At 41.7% G+C, this 16,079-nt stretch overlaps 1 protein-coding gene across 1 annotated transcript in view; it reads right to left on the reverse strand.

Annotated features, from left to right (window-relative positions):
- Nucleotides 1-15,837, reverse strand: part of PRKG2 (protein kinase cGMP-dependent 2) — a 125,372-nt gene extending 109,535 nt beyond the window's left edge. The window contains exons 1-2 of the mRNA XM_070791654.1: nucleotides 15,744-15,837; nucleotides 4,350-4,823 (exon numbers count right to left, since the gene is read on the reverse strand). Of these exons, the coding sequence (XP_070647755.1) occupies nucleotides 4,350-4,810 (461 nt within the window). The 5' untranslated portion in view covers nucleotides 4,811-4,823; nucleotides 15,744-15,837. The remainder of the gene's footprint in view (nucleotides 1-4,349; nucleotides 4,824-15,743) is intronic.
- Between the last annotated feature and the right edge of the window lie 242 nt (nucleotides 15,838-16,079).

The following is a 16,079-nucleotide window of genomic DNA, read 5'->3' on the forward strand; positions in this document are numbered from 1 at the left end:
AGACAAAATAGACACCAAGCAGCTTTCAGATTGAGGGTGTAGAGGGGGACCTGATCCAAAATGTAGTTAGCACATATTAGCAGAGACAAGACTAGTCATGAACTCAGCCAGAAAACTTTATAAAGTTCAACAAATAAATCATGAGAACCTAAAAATACCGGGTTGGCCAAAAAGTTAGTTTGGGTTTTTCTGAACCATCTTACAGAAAAACTCTAATGAACTTTTGGGCCAACCCAATAAATGAAGGCACCATTTTGACTGATATCTGAAAATTCTCTAATGTCTAATAGGAGTTGCTTGGAAAAGTAGCCAAAACAATGGATACTGTCCATAATCACTGTATCAGTGAATGGCAATCCCATCTTTTCTAACTTCTAGAAAGTTATTTCTTACAAAATTTATGAATTAAAATATCCAAACTTTACTTAAAGCCTTTCTCTCAAGCTGGAACTACTGGAAAATGGAAAGTGAATTGTAATACTGAGAACTTTCAAAAAACTGGAATACTTTAAATCTCTGAATTGGTGATGTTACCTATCTGTGTTTAACCCATTATTCCAGACTTAAAGCAAAAGACTTTTTGGAAGGGAAAATTGAGGCATAAATGTCTGCAAGGGGAAATAAAACAAAGACCAGTCAATGAAAAAGAGTAGCTCCCATATTCCAACTAATTTTTCCATTTAGAACCAAAAGGCTCTATGAAAGCATAAAGGGATTATGAAGACATAAAGGATTTAATCTGGTCTCTTTAGGACTTAATCATTACAGAATCAATTATCGTGTTTCTTCATCATGTCCCTAACACAAACTTGTACTCCTGGGCTTGCCTTTAAGATGTTTGAGGGGAATCATTGCTAATCCGTACTCAAGGGCTATAAGGTCTTTCCTCTTTTGTGTTCCATTCACTACAGAGGTGATTTGGCCCAACAGTGAACTGTGCCTAGCTGCTGATTTCCTTTATCTTGTTATAATACTGCTGCTAAGTCGCTTCAGTTGTGTCTGACTCTGTGTGACCCCATAGACAGCAGCCCACCAGGCTCCCCCATCCCTGGGATTCCCAAGGCAAGAACACTGGAGTGGGTTGCCATTTCCTTTTCCAATGCATGAAAGTGAAGTCGCTCAGTCTTGTCCGACTCTTAGCGACCCCATGGACTGCAGCCTACCAGGCTCCTTTGTCCATGGGATTTTCCAGGCAAAAGTGCTGGAGTGGAGTGAGCTTATAAAAATCAAGAGGAATGCATTTATCTTGAGTGGTTTTGTTACCTAACACCAGAAATACTTCTGGTGTATATACTCAAATGGACATAAATAGTGGTATAAATACTCAAATGGACATAAATCTTTGGAACAAAGTAATTGAAAATAATCTTATTTCATGAGGTGAAATCTGGTGGGATACGTAGGAAAATGGTAAAAGAAGATGAATTGCTATTACATTCTCTCACACTTCTAGATATATAATCACATTGCTATCTGAAAGAATTTTTGTGGGTAAATAATATACTGTGCTTATATATAGTATACATGCATGATATATTGTGCTTATGTAAGGTATACATACATTTTTTTTGGTATTTACCAAAAATTTACTAACAATTTTTGTTGGTAAATGATACATCGTGCTTATGTAAGGTATGTATGTATACCTTACATAAGCACGATGTATCATTTACCAACAAAAATTGTTACCTGCAAAAATTATGTATACTATACATAAGCACAATATATTAATTACCCAGAGAAATTTTTTCGGATAGCAATGGGCTTGTATATACAGTAAAGTTTGCCAGGAGAAATATCAACAACCTCAGATATGTAGATGATACCACCCTAATGACAGAAAGTGAGGAGGAACTAAAGAGATTCTTGAAAGAGGATAGTGAAAAGCTGGCCTAAAACTCAACATTCAAAAAACTAAGATCTTGGCATCCAGTCCATCACTTCATGGCAAATAGAAGGGGAAATGTGGAAGCAGGGACAGATTTTCTTGGGCTCCAAAATCACTGCAGACACTGTCTGCAGCCATGAAATTAAAAGATGCTTGCTCCTTAAAAGGAAAGCTATGACAAACCTAGACAGCATATTAAAAAGCAGAGACATCACTTTGCCGACAAAGGTTCATATAGTCAAAGCTATGGTTTTTCCAGTAGTCAGGTGAAGATGTGAGAGTTGGACCTTAAAGGTTGAGTGCTGAAGAACTGACGTTGAGTGCTGAAGACTTTTCAAATTGCGGTGCTGGAGAAGACTCTTGGCAGTCTCCTGGACAGCAAGAAGATCAAACCAATCAATCCTAAAGGAAATCAACTTTGAATATTCATTAGAAGGACTGATGCTGAAGCTGAAGCCCCAATACTTTATCCACCTGATGCAAAGAGCCGATTCATTAGAAAAGACCCTGATGCTGGAAAAGACTGAGGGCAGGAGAAGTGGACAACAGAGGATGCAGTGGACATGAGTTCAAGCCAACTCCAGGAGACTGTGAAGGACAGGAAGCCCGGTGTGCTATAGTCCATGGGGTACAAAGAGTTGGACACAACTTAGTGATTCAACAACAACAAACACTATACAGTAATACAATGTATGTGTGCATGCTCAGTCTCAGTCATGTCGGGCTCTCTGCAACCCTGTGGACTGCAGCCCACCAGGCTCCTCTATACATGGGATTTCAGAGGCAAGAATACTGGAGTAGGTTTCCATTTCCTCCTCCAGGGGATCTTCCCGGCCCAGGGATTGAACCCGAGTCTCTTGTGTCTCCTGCATTGGCAGGCAGATTCTTTACCACAAGCCACATGGGAAGCCCCAGTATAATGCATAATATATGATAATTATTATGTACATATATACCTTATACATCAAAAGAGAATACTATGATGATCAATTGAAAAACAAGTATAAGTTTGTAAGCAGCATTTATAATTTCTGAATTCATATCATTAAAAATAATTATTATGTTTGCAATGGGAATAGATAAGACTTTTCTAAACCAACAAATAAATAAACTCTTGGCTTAAAAAAAAAAAACTCTTCTAAACTCCAATATTAAACAGATTCTTTCAGCCCCACAGTATTATGATTAATATTCCAGCATGACTTGTTTCCTTAACAAATATTTATCGATCATTCACTATGTGCCAAGCACGGTCAACAAACTGATGAATTAAACCTACCTTTATAATCCTGTTGTCAAAATTAATCACTTATTTGTTTAAGTCAGATGTTTTATCTTGATTTACATAACTTATATGTGAATAAATTAAAAGCTGTTCTCATTTCACAAATCTTGCATTTTGAAAGAGGGATCCAGGCTCAGACAAGACAATCAAGGCAAAATATCTAATTTCAACTAAGAAATTTTACTCACTTAAGAACAGTGCAGAAAGGAGACCCTAATTCATAATGTTTCTAGTCAATCTTTCCTGGTTAGGAAATTCAATCTTTAGCCAGAAAAAGATATACACACACACACACATACAGGCATGCACACAGGAGAGGGCTATGGTAAATAATTACATTTCTTTTAAAGATACTTAATTTTAAAATTACTTCTAGCTTGTAATTGTTGCCCATGCCTGAAATGCTCCACCTGGTCTATGTTCCTTTTTCTCCTTTGGGTCTCAGTTCAAGGTCACCTCCTCTGCCTGGCCTCTGTGACAATCCTAATTCTGTTGCCTCCTTGCCCTTCTCACCCCCAATCCCAGATACCACCCACTATGCTGTCTGTTTCATCATATAATTTGTCTCAATTAACAATTACACAGTGTTTACTTGTTTCTATGTATACCATCCCCGCAAGAGAGAGGCTCTGTGTCTATTTATTCACTAATATATACTTAGCATCTAACACAGAGGCTGGCAGAGGGCAGTGCTCAAGTGAAACTGTGGGATGAATGAATGAATTCATCCCCTTTAGAGGTACCAGCTTATCCCTTTTTCATGACTCTTACAGACTAAAGTGCTAAGAAGTGGCTTTTGCTATACATATTCTTAATACTGTGTGATTTGTGTATACCGTTAAGTCCACTTCTACAGGAAGAGAGAAGGGTAGTCTTCCTAAAACTACCTTTTCACTCCCCTAGGGTTTTCAAGATCACAGAAATGACTTTTGTAAGCTCAGCTCCTCGGTTATACAAATCACGAATCAAAGTCGAGGTACAGCACAAGTTCTGCTTTCAAGAGAAGTCCCAATTCAAGGGAGACTCTGTTGCAAAGCAAACCACTTCCTCAGCCCCTCTATCCAAAATCTGAAAAGGTTCATACACTCTTGTCCACTGAGGAGACTCAGTAAATAGCACTCTAACGTTTCATCATGTGAATGCCATCGGAGCCAAAAAGCTGGGGGAACGTCTTACCTGGAGTCCTTTCTGACTCTTGCTTTCTCAAAGGAAAATTCAGGGGGTTTGTTGAGGTCATAGGTTCGGGTGGTCGGCTCGGCGGACACTCCAGCCTTCGCTCCCCTCCTGCTGTGGAGGGAGACCAATCCCGAGGTCTTCCGCTGAACCTCAAGAGGCACTTTGTCCGGGGACGCCCGGGGCAGGCTTCCTCCCTGCAGGTGCACCACATCCTGAAGCTTGTTCAGCTGGATGCACTTGTTCTGGAGCTCCTCCGTGAGCTCCGCGATGGCCACAGTCTGTTTGGACAGCTGCTCCCGCAGCTCCTTCAGGTGGTATTCCCGCTCCTGGATCTCAGCATCCTTCCTTCTCAGCTCTCTTTCCAGCTCTGTCACCCTGCTCCGGAGGGCGCTGGCAGTGAGGTTCCCGGGGTGCCCATCTGGATTCTTGGAGTGTTTGGGTTTCACCGAACCATTTCCCATTTTGCTCAAGGACCTGAGAGAAGGCACAGAATCGGAGGTTACCTAGTGGAGTTTCCGGCTTCCCAGGTGGCGCTAGTGGTAAAGAACCCGCCTGCCAATGCAGGAAATATAAGAGATGAGGGTTCCATCCCTGGGTGGGAAAGATCTGCTGGAGGACAGCATGGCAACCCACTCCAGAATTCTTGTCTGGAGACAGAGGAGCCTGGCAGGCTATGGTCCATAGGGTCACAAAGAGTCAGATACGACTGAAGCAACTTAGCATACACTGCATGGCTGGGAGTTTCACTTTCCAGCGGCCCCCACTGCTCCTCTTGTTCTACTCTGTTTCATAAATGGAAACACAGGACTCATGGCTCTTCGGTAAGCAATAAATTCCCCACCCTTCCAGAAGGAAAGCCATGGATTGACTTCATTGGTTCCTCCCTGAGGAGGGGCTGGTGCTTGGGTTCCTTCTCTCCCATCCCATTGCTGGCAAAAGCATAACACCTAAGCATTTTGCACAAACGGCCTGCCTTACCTGCTGTTCTCTTTGGTTGCTAACAGAACCGCCATTGGGATGTCAGCATGGCCAAGACAGAATGCCAAGGAGCAACTACTGCAGCAGAGGCTTGTTAATGTCACAATGTTCACAGCTCCCTGAGCAGCTCCACTGAGAAAGCTGCCCCTGATTTAGAAAACAACACATCTGCATTCCTCGTGGTGGGAGGAGGCAGAGCTGGGGTTGCCTCATTAGCACTTTTCTCCAGCCGTAGGTGCCTATTAAGTTTGGCTTTTCTTTATATATATATATATATATATATATATATATATATATATATATGTATGTATTTTATATATTTTTTATTTTAATTGGAGGCAAATTACTTTACAATGTTGTCATGGTTTTTGCCATACATTCACATGAATCAGCCATGGGTGTACATGTGTTCCCTATCCTGACCCTCCCTCCCACCTCCTTCCCCATCCCATCCCTCAGGGTCATCCCAGTGCACCAGCCCTGAGCACCCTGTCTCATGCATCAAGTTTGGCTTTTCTGGCAATGCTCGCCATTATAAACATGTGGATGGCAGTTTGTGTATGAGTGCCTGCATGCTGTCACTTCAGTCGGGTCTGACTCTTTACAGCCCCATGGACTTAGTCCTCTGTCCATAGGATTCTCCACGCAAGAATATTGGAGTGGGTTGCCATGCCCTCCTCCAGGGGATCTTCCTTACCCAGGGATCAAACCTGTGTCTCTTACATCTCCTGGATTAGGTTTTTAGCGCTAAGGCCACCTGGGAAGCTGCTGGACGGCAGTTACCAGAAGGTAAAAACAAGGATGGGGATTCTTTGATATTCTTTACTTTATATCCCCAAACCAAGATTGTCCCCAAAAATGACAACCTATGGTCCAATACTCTATTATTTTCCTGAAAAGAATATCCTCAGTGTAGGCCTCAAAGCAGTTAGTTACTCCTCCAGTAAGTCTCAGGAGGTAAAATGCAGATTGAGGAATGGGAGGCAAGATTTTAGTTGATTCAAAAACATTTCTTTTTGGTTCAATAGATATGTATTTGTTTTAACATCCATTACAAATTATAAATAATTGGCACCAGAAAAATTTGAGGTTTAGTTAGGTATTTAGCTTTTCTGAGTCAATTCAATGAAAACAGAAAAGAAATCATCTGTGGTTAATAAACACATATGAGCAAAATCAAAAAAGAGAACTCAAAAGGCTGAAGACTGGAAAATACTGCTTTGATTAAGTATCATAAGGTTTAAGTCTTTTTAGGCTAGCTATTGAAATGCCGTACTTTTGTGTGTGTGATTTTTGACAGCCATTACTCAAGAAACTTGTAAACTAAGTTTGAATGACGCTCATTATCTAATATATGAAGAAAATGATGGAACTTTGAAGTTATAAATCCCACATATTCTTTCCTCACTCTCTCTCTCCAAGTTTCAAGCTCAGAGAGAAATGAAATGCTTAAACAGATTTCACTGGCTCTACCAGAATCACTGTGACCTCTAAAACAAAGACAACAAAGACGCAAACAGCCTCTAAGTTTCAAACAGATGCATCCCAGTAGCTAATGCAGATCACCTAAGATAGATGGTAGAAACAGAAAATAAATATACTTATAAAAGCCATCTTGCAATACCCAGACATTCTTCATAGAACTCAGGTTCAAAGTAGGCATTAATAAACATCAGCCTCCTGAGACTTGCCTTAATATGTTACAGAGATGTGGCAGGTTTAACCTTTAAGCTTCTGTTGACTTGGCAGCATTTACTGTTCTTATATATTAGGAATATATAAAAAGGTTAAGACTAGAATTCAAAGATGTGGCCCTGGACACCAAGGTAACCTGAATAAGCAATTAAGAAAACGTTAGATTGGGACTTGAGAATAAACTTGAATGAGATTCTGAATGACAAGCGTAAGAAGGGTGCCCCCAAAGGGACCCTAAATTAATGTGTGCACAAGTTTTTAACATGAAGCAGTGAAATATTTTCTAGACGTGCTTTTCTGATTCATGGACAAGCATTTCTAATCCAAGGCAGGACAAAGGGAGAAGAATGGGTGGGGGGAAAGAAATTGTCTTATAAAGAACAAAAGTAAGCACAAAAACTTTTAAACCTAATATTAAACTAAACTAACAACTCATTCTTTATTTATAGAAACAATTGCTTCCTAAGACCTAACTAAGTGTCATGTACTATACCAGGGGCACAGTTCCAAGAATTTGAAGTAAAATTTGACACAGAGAAGAGTTCTAGCATTCTAAATATGAAAAGGCTTAGGATCATTTTTGCTTTAGGTATGGCAGTCAAAACATTCTGTACCAATTCAATAATTTTGCAAACTCGAACTACAATTAGGTACAGGTGGTTAAATCCTCCCCAAACACCAGCTATTCTCTGGGTTTTGTTTGCTTGTTTTTAAACTTTTTATTTTGTGTTGGGGTGTAGTGGATTAACAAACAATGTTGTAATCGTTTCAGGTGGACAGCAAAGGGACTCAGCCATACATATATTAATACATGTATCCATCCTCCCGAAACTCCCCTCTCATCCAGACTGCCACATAACACTGAGCAGAGTTCCATATGCTATACATTAGGTCCTTGTTGGTTATCCATTTTAAATATCCAGCTACTCTGGCTTTAAAGACATCAGTTTGCAAACTGAATAAATCTTTGGAGCAGTTTAGAATTCCAAAGAGGGATGAAATGAAGTGAAATAACTAACCCATCTTCCAGGTCACTAATTTAAGATATGTAAGGAAGCTACCAAAGGACTCAATAAATACAAGTCTGATTTCTTAGTTCACCTATTTCAATTTTGGTGTCTCTCAATCCAAAGCTTCGAGTGTCTGGCTTCATAAAACCTAATTAGACTCATTTTGTTTCCTGTCTGTATCAGTCATTAAGAGAGAAAAGCCATTTCTCAAATATGTATTACTAGTCACAATTGAACCACAGGATGTTGTTCTATCTAGCAACTATAGGTTCTTAGATCATTCTTATAATCAGAGAACAGCGGTTAAAGTAAGAAGAAATGACCTTGGAGATAAAGATCAGGAATTTTTTCCTCCAAGCTTTATTGAAATACAATTGACATACAGCACTGTGTAAATGTAAGGTTTACAGCATAATGATTTGACTTATACATATCAGAAAATGATTACCACAAGAATTTTAATGAACATCCATCATCTCACACAGATACAAAATTAAAGAAATAGAAAAAATTTTCCTTGTGATGAGAACTCTTGGCATTTCTTCTCTTAACGGCTTTTCATATATAACATATATAATACTGCAGTGTTAATTATATTTATCATATTGTGTATGACACCCCTGATACTTAATTATCTTACAACTGGATGTCTGTACCTTTTGATTGCCTGCATCCTACCCACTCCCCACCTCTGGTAACCACAAATCTGATCCCTTTTTCTATGAGTTTGTTTGTTTGTTTTCAAAGTATAAGAAATAAGCATGGAGACAAAGATCAGGATTTAACATAAGCAATGGAATCAAGCCAGCCAGGGTAAGAAAACAACGTGCCTTTTCCCAGCTGTGTAACCTTCTATAAATTACTTCAATTTCTCAATTTTCTAATCTAGAAAGTGGATATATTCATCTTATAGATTTATTATGAAGATTATGCTTGTAAGGTATTCTGCGCATTATTATCTGGCGTGTGGTGGTTTAGTCGCTAAGTCATGTCAGATTCTTACAACCCCATGAACTGCAGCCCACCAGGCTCCTCTGTTCATGGGATTCTCAAGGCAAGAATACTGGAGTGGGTTGCCATTTCCTTCTCCAGGGGATCTTCCTCACCCAGGAATCCAACCCGGATCTCCAGTATTGCAGACTGATTCTTTACCGACTGAGCTATGAGGGAAGCCCTATCTGGTGTGTAGTAGGCACCAAGTAGCTTTTATAGGATGTGACTAGCAAGGCACTTGGTGACTTGGTATGAGGAAATGTCCAGAGGGCATCATTACTGAATGGGAAAGAACTCTAGTAGACTGAATGTCTTCCAGACAAGGGGGTTTTAAAGATGAAAATTATTCGGATGAGAGAGAGGGGTGTACTTACTCTGTCTGGATTAAGGAAAAAAGTCATTCTGGAACAAACATCCTGGGATACCTTCCCAGTGAAGAGAAGCCCCATGAAAAGATGGAGAATAGAAAGCTTCATGAATGTCCCAGCCCAGGTTCTAAGATGGCAAGGACTCCTCCTCTGCAATTCCTTCATGTAGCCTCTATCTATTTACACAGGTTTAAACCAAAAGAGCCCATCTAAATATCTTTGAAGGCAACAACAACAACAATAACAACAAAAAAACGTAGTTCACTTTGAAGGAGATATTCTTCTGCAGCCAGGGACAGGAATGAGGAATATAATGAGCAGTGGCATTTAGGAAAAGAGAGGAAAACTATATAAAGTTATAAATTATTATTACATTAATTTAATCGTGATGTAGGAAATGCCATGCAGCAGAGGTAATTAGAAGAGACACAGGAAAAGGAAAACCAACTGTGGAGGCTCCTGCAGGCAGATTAACACCTGACAGCCAGTGTGGTAGGAATTAGCCTTTGTTGTCTGTCTTCCCTCCAGCTCTAAAGTAGTTTGAAACCAAAATCTCGGCTCTGATCGAGATAGTATCTATGTTTCTCTCTACCCATCTGGATTCTGATATATATATATATCTGTAAATACAGGAGATAGTGTAGTGCTCACTAATGTTATTGAGTCAGAGTCCCAGTGTAAACATTTTCAATTAGTATTCATATGCCCTTGGCCATGATATTGGGCATGAGTGTGAATGACGGAAGAGACAGACAGACACATAGACAGATGGACAGATCAAATAATGCTGCATATCATTTAGTCGTTAGAGGGTTAAATGAGATAAATCATGATAAGAATTTAGCACAGTGCTTGATATATAGTGAGTGCTTGATAAGCATTAAATATTACTATTGTTATTACTGTTAAAATTATTCACCCAATAAAATAACTCATTTTAGTGGAAAAACTTATCAATCAACAAATATATACTAAAGCAACAAAACATTATAGGAGAACAAAGTCAGAGAGCTGGTACTACCAGACTTCAAGACTTACATAAGGCTGCAATAATCAAGAAACTGTATTGGTGAAAGCGTAAACAAATAGATCAATGGTACAGAATAGACAGCCCAGAAACAGACTGACAAAAATTTAGTCAACTGATCTTTCATAAAGGAGCAAAGATAATTCAATGGGGAAAGAATAGTCTCTTTAAATAAATTGTATTGGAACAACTGGAAATCCATATGCCAAAACAATGAATCTAGAAAAAGATTTATCTTCCACAAAAATTAGTTCAAAATGGATCAAAATCCTCAAAATTTGTGAAACACAAACTATAAAACTCCTAGTAGACAACAGGAAAAAATGGAAGTGATCTTGAGTTTAGTGATGACTTTTGAGATAAAACACCAAAAGCACAATTTATGATGAGTACACAGATGTTTACAGCAGTTTTACTCATGGTTGTCAAAGCTTGCAAGCGATTAAAAGTCCTTCAGTGGATGGATGAACAAACTGTGATGTGTACAGACCACAGACTATTATTCCGAGGTGAAAAGTAATAACTATCAAGCCCTGAAAAGTCATGGAGGAATTTTAAAGGCAGATTGCAAAGTGAAAGAAGTCAATTTGTAAAACCTGTATGATGTTAACTCTTATATGACGTTCTAGGAAAAGATGAAATCTGGAGACAGTAAAAATTTCCAGGAGACTGGAGAGAGGAAGACAGGAATGAATAGATGGAGTCCAGGGGAATTATTGGGCACAACTATTCTGTAAATACTGTTATGGTGGATACATGTCATTATATATTTGTCCAAGCCTACAGAATTGAACAACAAAAAGAGCAAACTCTAATGTAAACTATGGACTTCAGTTAATAATTTTCCATATTTGCTCATCAGTTGTAAAAAAAAAAAAATTTATCACACTGATCCAAGATGTTAAGAATAGGGAAGGGGAGGGAAGACTATGGAACCTCTCCATGTTTTTTACCTTATTTTTCTGTAAACCTAAAACTGCTCTAAAAAAAAAGAAATTCTATTAATTAAAAAACAAAACATGTACTAGGAGTGAATGCAAGGAAGTTGGTGGCATATTCAGGGACCAGGCTGAAATGTATGATGGTGAAGGAGAGTGATGAGAAGTAATGTTGAAAAAGTAAGAAACCAGAATAAAATACTGAAAATTGTCATATGCCATTTATGGTATCTGGATTTTAATGTAGGTCTAGAGAAGGAAATGGCAACCCACTCCAGTGTTTTTGCCTGGAGAATCCCATGGACGGAGAAGCCTGGTAGGCTGCAGTCCATGGGGTCACACAGAGTCGGACATGACTGAAGCAACTTAGCAGCAGTAGCAGCAGCAGCTTTTTTCAAGTAATATGGTCAGGTTTGTTCTTTAGAAAAATAAATAGATTTTCTGGCAATTAATATGAAACAGAGTGAAAAGAGCTTAGAGGAAAAAAGGCAAAATCAGGCTACTGCATCAATCCAAGAAAAAGGGGATGACAAAATATCAGAAAGAATGTCAACTCTATCCTAATATCTTGAACTCAAGAAAAAATGGACCATTTCCATGGTAGCCAATAGAGAAAAACACTATCATAGAGTATTCAGCCAAAGATATGGCTAAAGGCAAAAACTCTGCAATTGCCTTCCTTTCAATAAATCATGAAAAGTAGAAAAGGTTCTTTTTCATGAAATGGGCAGGTTAGCCTGAAGTCACATGAATTATGCAGGCTTCTCCAGATAGTTTTTTAAGTAGATATGAAACCAATGCATCCGGTGTTCCTCTCAACTTGTCTCACCAAATGTCTTTTAGAAAATAATTAAACATCAGTGAGTATATAAACCCTGCTGCTCCTGCCGGAAGCAAACACAAAGAGCTACCCTTGTGAGAAACAGCTCAATTTCATATCAGTTACACAATTAAAAGCACCTGACCTTGTGACTATTAAGCTTGGGCTCAGTTTTGAATCTACTGCTTGTTTTCTTTGGCCATGGCATCTTAAACTGGGGCGTTACTTTCTCTTGTCAGGCAGTCATATGAGCTTCTTATTGTGCCAAAGTTTCAGCTACTCCTGAGGCTATATCTTGCAGTGCCCCAAACCACCTCACTCACCATGTAAACACCCCTCAGAATGTTTACAGTGAATTGTATAAACACGATATATCCCATATGTTGTGGCATTCCATTCAGCTATTTTCGGGGTGCCACAGTCTCAGGTAAGTAGGTAAATACACAGAAATGCAATTTTACAGGTGTAGATCCAGAGATGGTAGCTGATGGAATTTGAGCAATGATAAGAACAATGGGCTTCCTAGGTGGTTGCTGCTAAGTCACTTCAGTCATGTCCGACTCTGTGCAACCCCACAGATGGCAGCCCACCAGGCTCTGCTGTCCCTGGGATTCTCCAGGCAAGAACACTGGAGTGGGTTGCCATTTCCTTCTCCAATGCATGAAAGTGAAAAGTAAAAGTGAAGTTGCTCAGTCGTGTCTGACTCTTCGAGACCCCATGGACTGAAGCCTACCAGGCTCCTCCGTCCATGGGATTTTCCAGGCAAGAGTTCTGGAGTGGGTTGCCATTGCCTTCTCCATCCTAGGTGGTACTAGTGGTAAAGAACCTGCCTGCCAATGCAGGAGACATAAGAGACACAGGTTCGATCCCCAGGTAGGAAAGATCCCCTGGAGGAGGGCATGGCAAACCCACTCCAGTATTTCTTGCCTGGAGAATCCCATGGACAGAGGACCATGGAGGGCTACAATCCATAGGGTTGCAAAAAGGCAGACACAACTGAAGCGACTTACTATACACGCACAAGAAGAAGAAGAAGAAAGATTTAGAAGTTTCCATTGCAGCAACTGGGTATTTTGGTTATTAACCAAAATGAGGGGCAGATTTGAGGGACATGACAGTGAATGTGATTTTGGACAGTTTGTGGAACCTGTGGAAACTTTAAGGTCAAGAAGTTCAGTAGGTGGTATGAAGTGAGGAACTAGCAACTCAAAAAGGGGAGCTGAAAATACTTAGCAATCATAAGTAAAGGCTGAAGCTGAAGTAGATAAAGGTGCCGAAGAGATAGGCAATGAAAAGAGGAAGAATGTTTAGGTCTATATGGAGTAAGAGGAAAACTAGACATGGTAAGAAGAAACTATTGTGTTAGGGAGAGGATGCAGAGGGATTAACTGTAAAAGATGGTCGGAGTAATACTGCAGGGACAGAATTTCTAAAATAAAAGCAGTATAAAGTATTGGTTGCTCAGTCATGTCCAACTCTTTGGGACCCATGGACGGCAGCCCACCAGGCTTCTCTGTCCATGGGATTCTCCAGGCAAGAAACCCGGAGTAGGTAGCCATTCCTTTCTCCAGGGGGTCTTCCCAACCCAGGGATCGAATCCAGGTCCCCTACATTGCAAGCAGATTCTTTACTGTCTGAGCCACTAGGGAAGCATGTAGTAATTAAGTGGGTGCACACAAGACAGGAGTCAAAAAAAGATTCCAATGTTTTGATGTTGGCAGGCTGGAAGGAAGGCAGTACTATGAACTCATTCATTAAAAACGAGTAGAGCACCATCTATGGGCTAGGCACTGTGACACTGACCACAGTCAAGAGAATAAGCATGCTATAAGGGGAAGGAGATGAGTCCATACATACATTTGTTGAGTTTGTTGAAGTGCCTGTGGGTCATCAAGGTGGAAATGTCTAGCAGAGGGCAGAAAAGAAGAAAGATCAAGGCAAAAGAATACTTGGTAGAAGAACTGAAGTCCCACGAGTATTAACAAATGAGATCACTAAGGGAAAAGGGGGAAAATGCCTCTGTTGTTATGTATGTACATTTAGATGGTTCTTATGAATAATATTTATAGAAGAGGAGAAGGAGATGCAAATAAAGACAGAGAAGGAACAGTTGTACAATAAGAAATCCAGAAAGATAAGATAAAGCCATAATGAGAAGATTTCCAAGAGGTGAACAGGCTGCAGTTGACAACCCACAGACCTATCACAGCAAATGAGATCAGAAGAAAATATACTGAATTTAGTCTTTCACAGAAGACCTGGGATAGAAACCAGATTACCAAGAACCCTGGAAAGAGCTGAGAGTAGGGACTTCAAAATGGTACCATGGTTCATGCAGAGGATTTTTAGAAAAGTGAAAACTTGAGAGTACCTGTAAGACCAAAATAATGAACCAGTGAATACAGAGAAAATGAAAACAGAAGAGATGAGGAGATAATTGATAGGGAAAATAGCCTAGAGGGAGCAAGACAATATGGGATCAAAAGACTTGGGCAGCATCCAGGCAACATACGCCTGCACTGGGAGGTGGATTAGCCCTCACTTGTAAGGATTTCAGAGGAGTGAAATGCAGCATTTCAGGTAAAAGAGAAAGATCTCTCTGTACCATCTTTTTATGTCCTTTACTTTAGTTGCGCAATGTTCCAATGGGGAAGGAAGAATTCTACAAAGAGAATTCTCTACCATATGATCTTCTACCCTCCTGTGTAAAAGCTAAGCAGTAGTACTGACAACAGCCGCTGTACGTTATGTGGGATGCTCGCCTTCTCCAAGAGTTAAATAGAAACTTGCAAAGAAAAGAGACAATTTCTGAGGAACCGTTGGGGGAAGGGGAGCGCAGGCAGGTAGGTGTCTGCCGCTGGCTTCCTTCATAAAGAGGCCCCTGGGAACTTAGGCGACCAGATGAACAGAGCGTCATCCTTTCTACCTGTTCATTCTGCCTGCGTGGTTTCTTTGTATTTTCAGCCAGGGTCAACTGCTATGCATCTGTACCCTAGTTCTTCTCAAACTTGAGCCCCTTGCTTTTTCTCTCATCTCCAAAGTGACAGATTCGTTTTTGTTCGCTATTGATTCTTCACCAGGAAAAACACAGCGAAAAAAAAAATGTGAAAGCGCCTCAAGGTGCCGAGAGTGACACAGGACACCCACACAAGTTTACAAGTCCTCGCCTCCCAGCCGCTCCCCTGAGCTTGGAGAAGCGGAGCCGGGAGCGCCCGCCCTGACGGCCTCGACAAGCCCCCAGCCTCGAGCAGCAGTCTCGCCGGCCGCCCCGGGCTAAATGCGTGAGAACCCGAAGACTCCCGACCCGGGCTGAGCGCGCCCCTCCCTTCCCCAGTCGAGCTTCTGGAAATCCAGTAGCCTTCCTCTGCCTCCGGGAGCTCGCGGCCGGCTGCCACCCCGGAGCCAACGCACCGCGTGCACACGTCCACACGCCAGCAGCCCAGGCGCGGGAGCGCTGGGTGTGGAACCCAGGCGCACCGCGCGCCCAGCCGGCACCCGCGCGCACCCGGACCCTTGCCCCCCCGGGGCCCCCCGGCGGCCCGAGCCCCCCGCCCGCCAGCCTCACCAAACAGCCGGGTAACTTTCCAGGTGCGCAGCTGGTCCCCTCGGCGCCGCCGCCGCCCCTGCGTCTCGGCGTCCGCTCCCTCGCCGCCCTGCCTCCCCAGCCGCCCGCGGCGCCCCAGCCGGGCGCGGGTCAGTGTAGCCAGCCCCGGCCGGGCGCGGGGCGCGGGGCGCGGGCCCGGGGCTGCCGGCGCCGCCACTCGGGCTACGTGGGAGCCGGGTGGCCAGCGAGCGCTCTGCGGGCTGGAGCTGCGGCGTCTCGGGTGCTGCCGCCTGGCTCCACCGCGGGGGCCGGTGCAGAGGAGACGCGCGGGGAGGGAGAGAGAGGGAGGGAAGGAGG

Source organism: Bos indicus, chromosome 6, assembly GCF_029378745.1.
Source record: "Bos indicus isolate NIAB-ARS_2022 breed Sahiwal x Tharparkar chromosome 6, NIAB-ARS_B.indTharparkar_mat_pri_1.0, whole genome shotgun sequence".
Classification (NCBI taxonomy): domain Eukaryota; kingdom Metazoa; phylum Chordata; class Mammalia; order Artiodactyla; family Bovidae; genus Bos; species Bos indicus.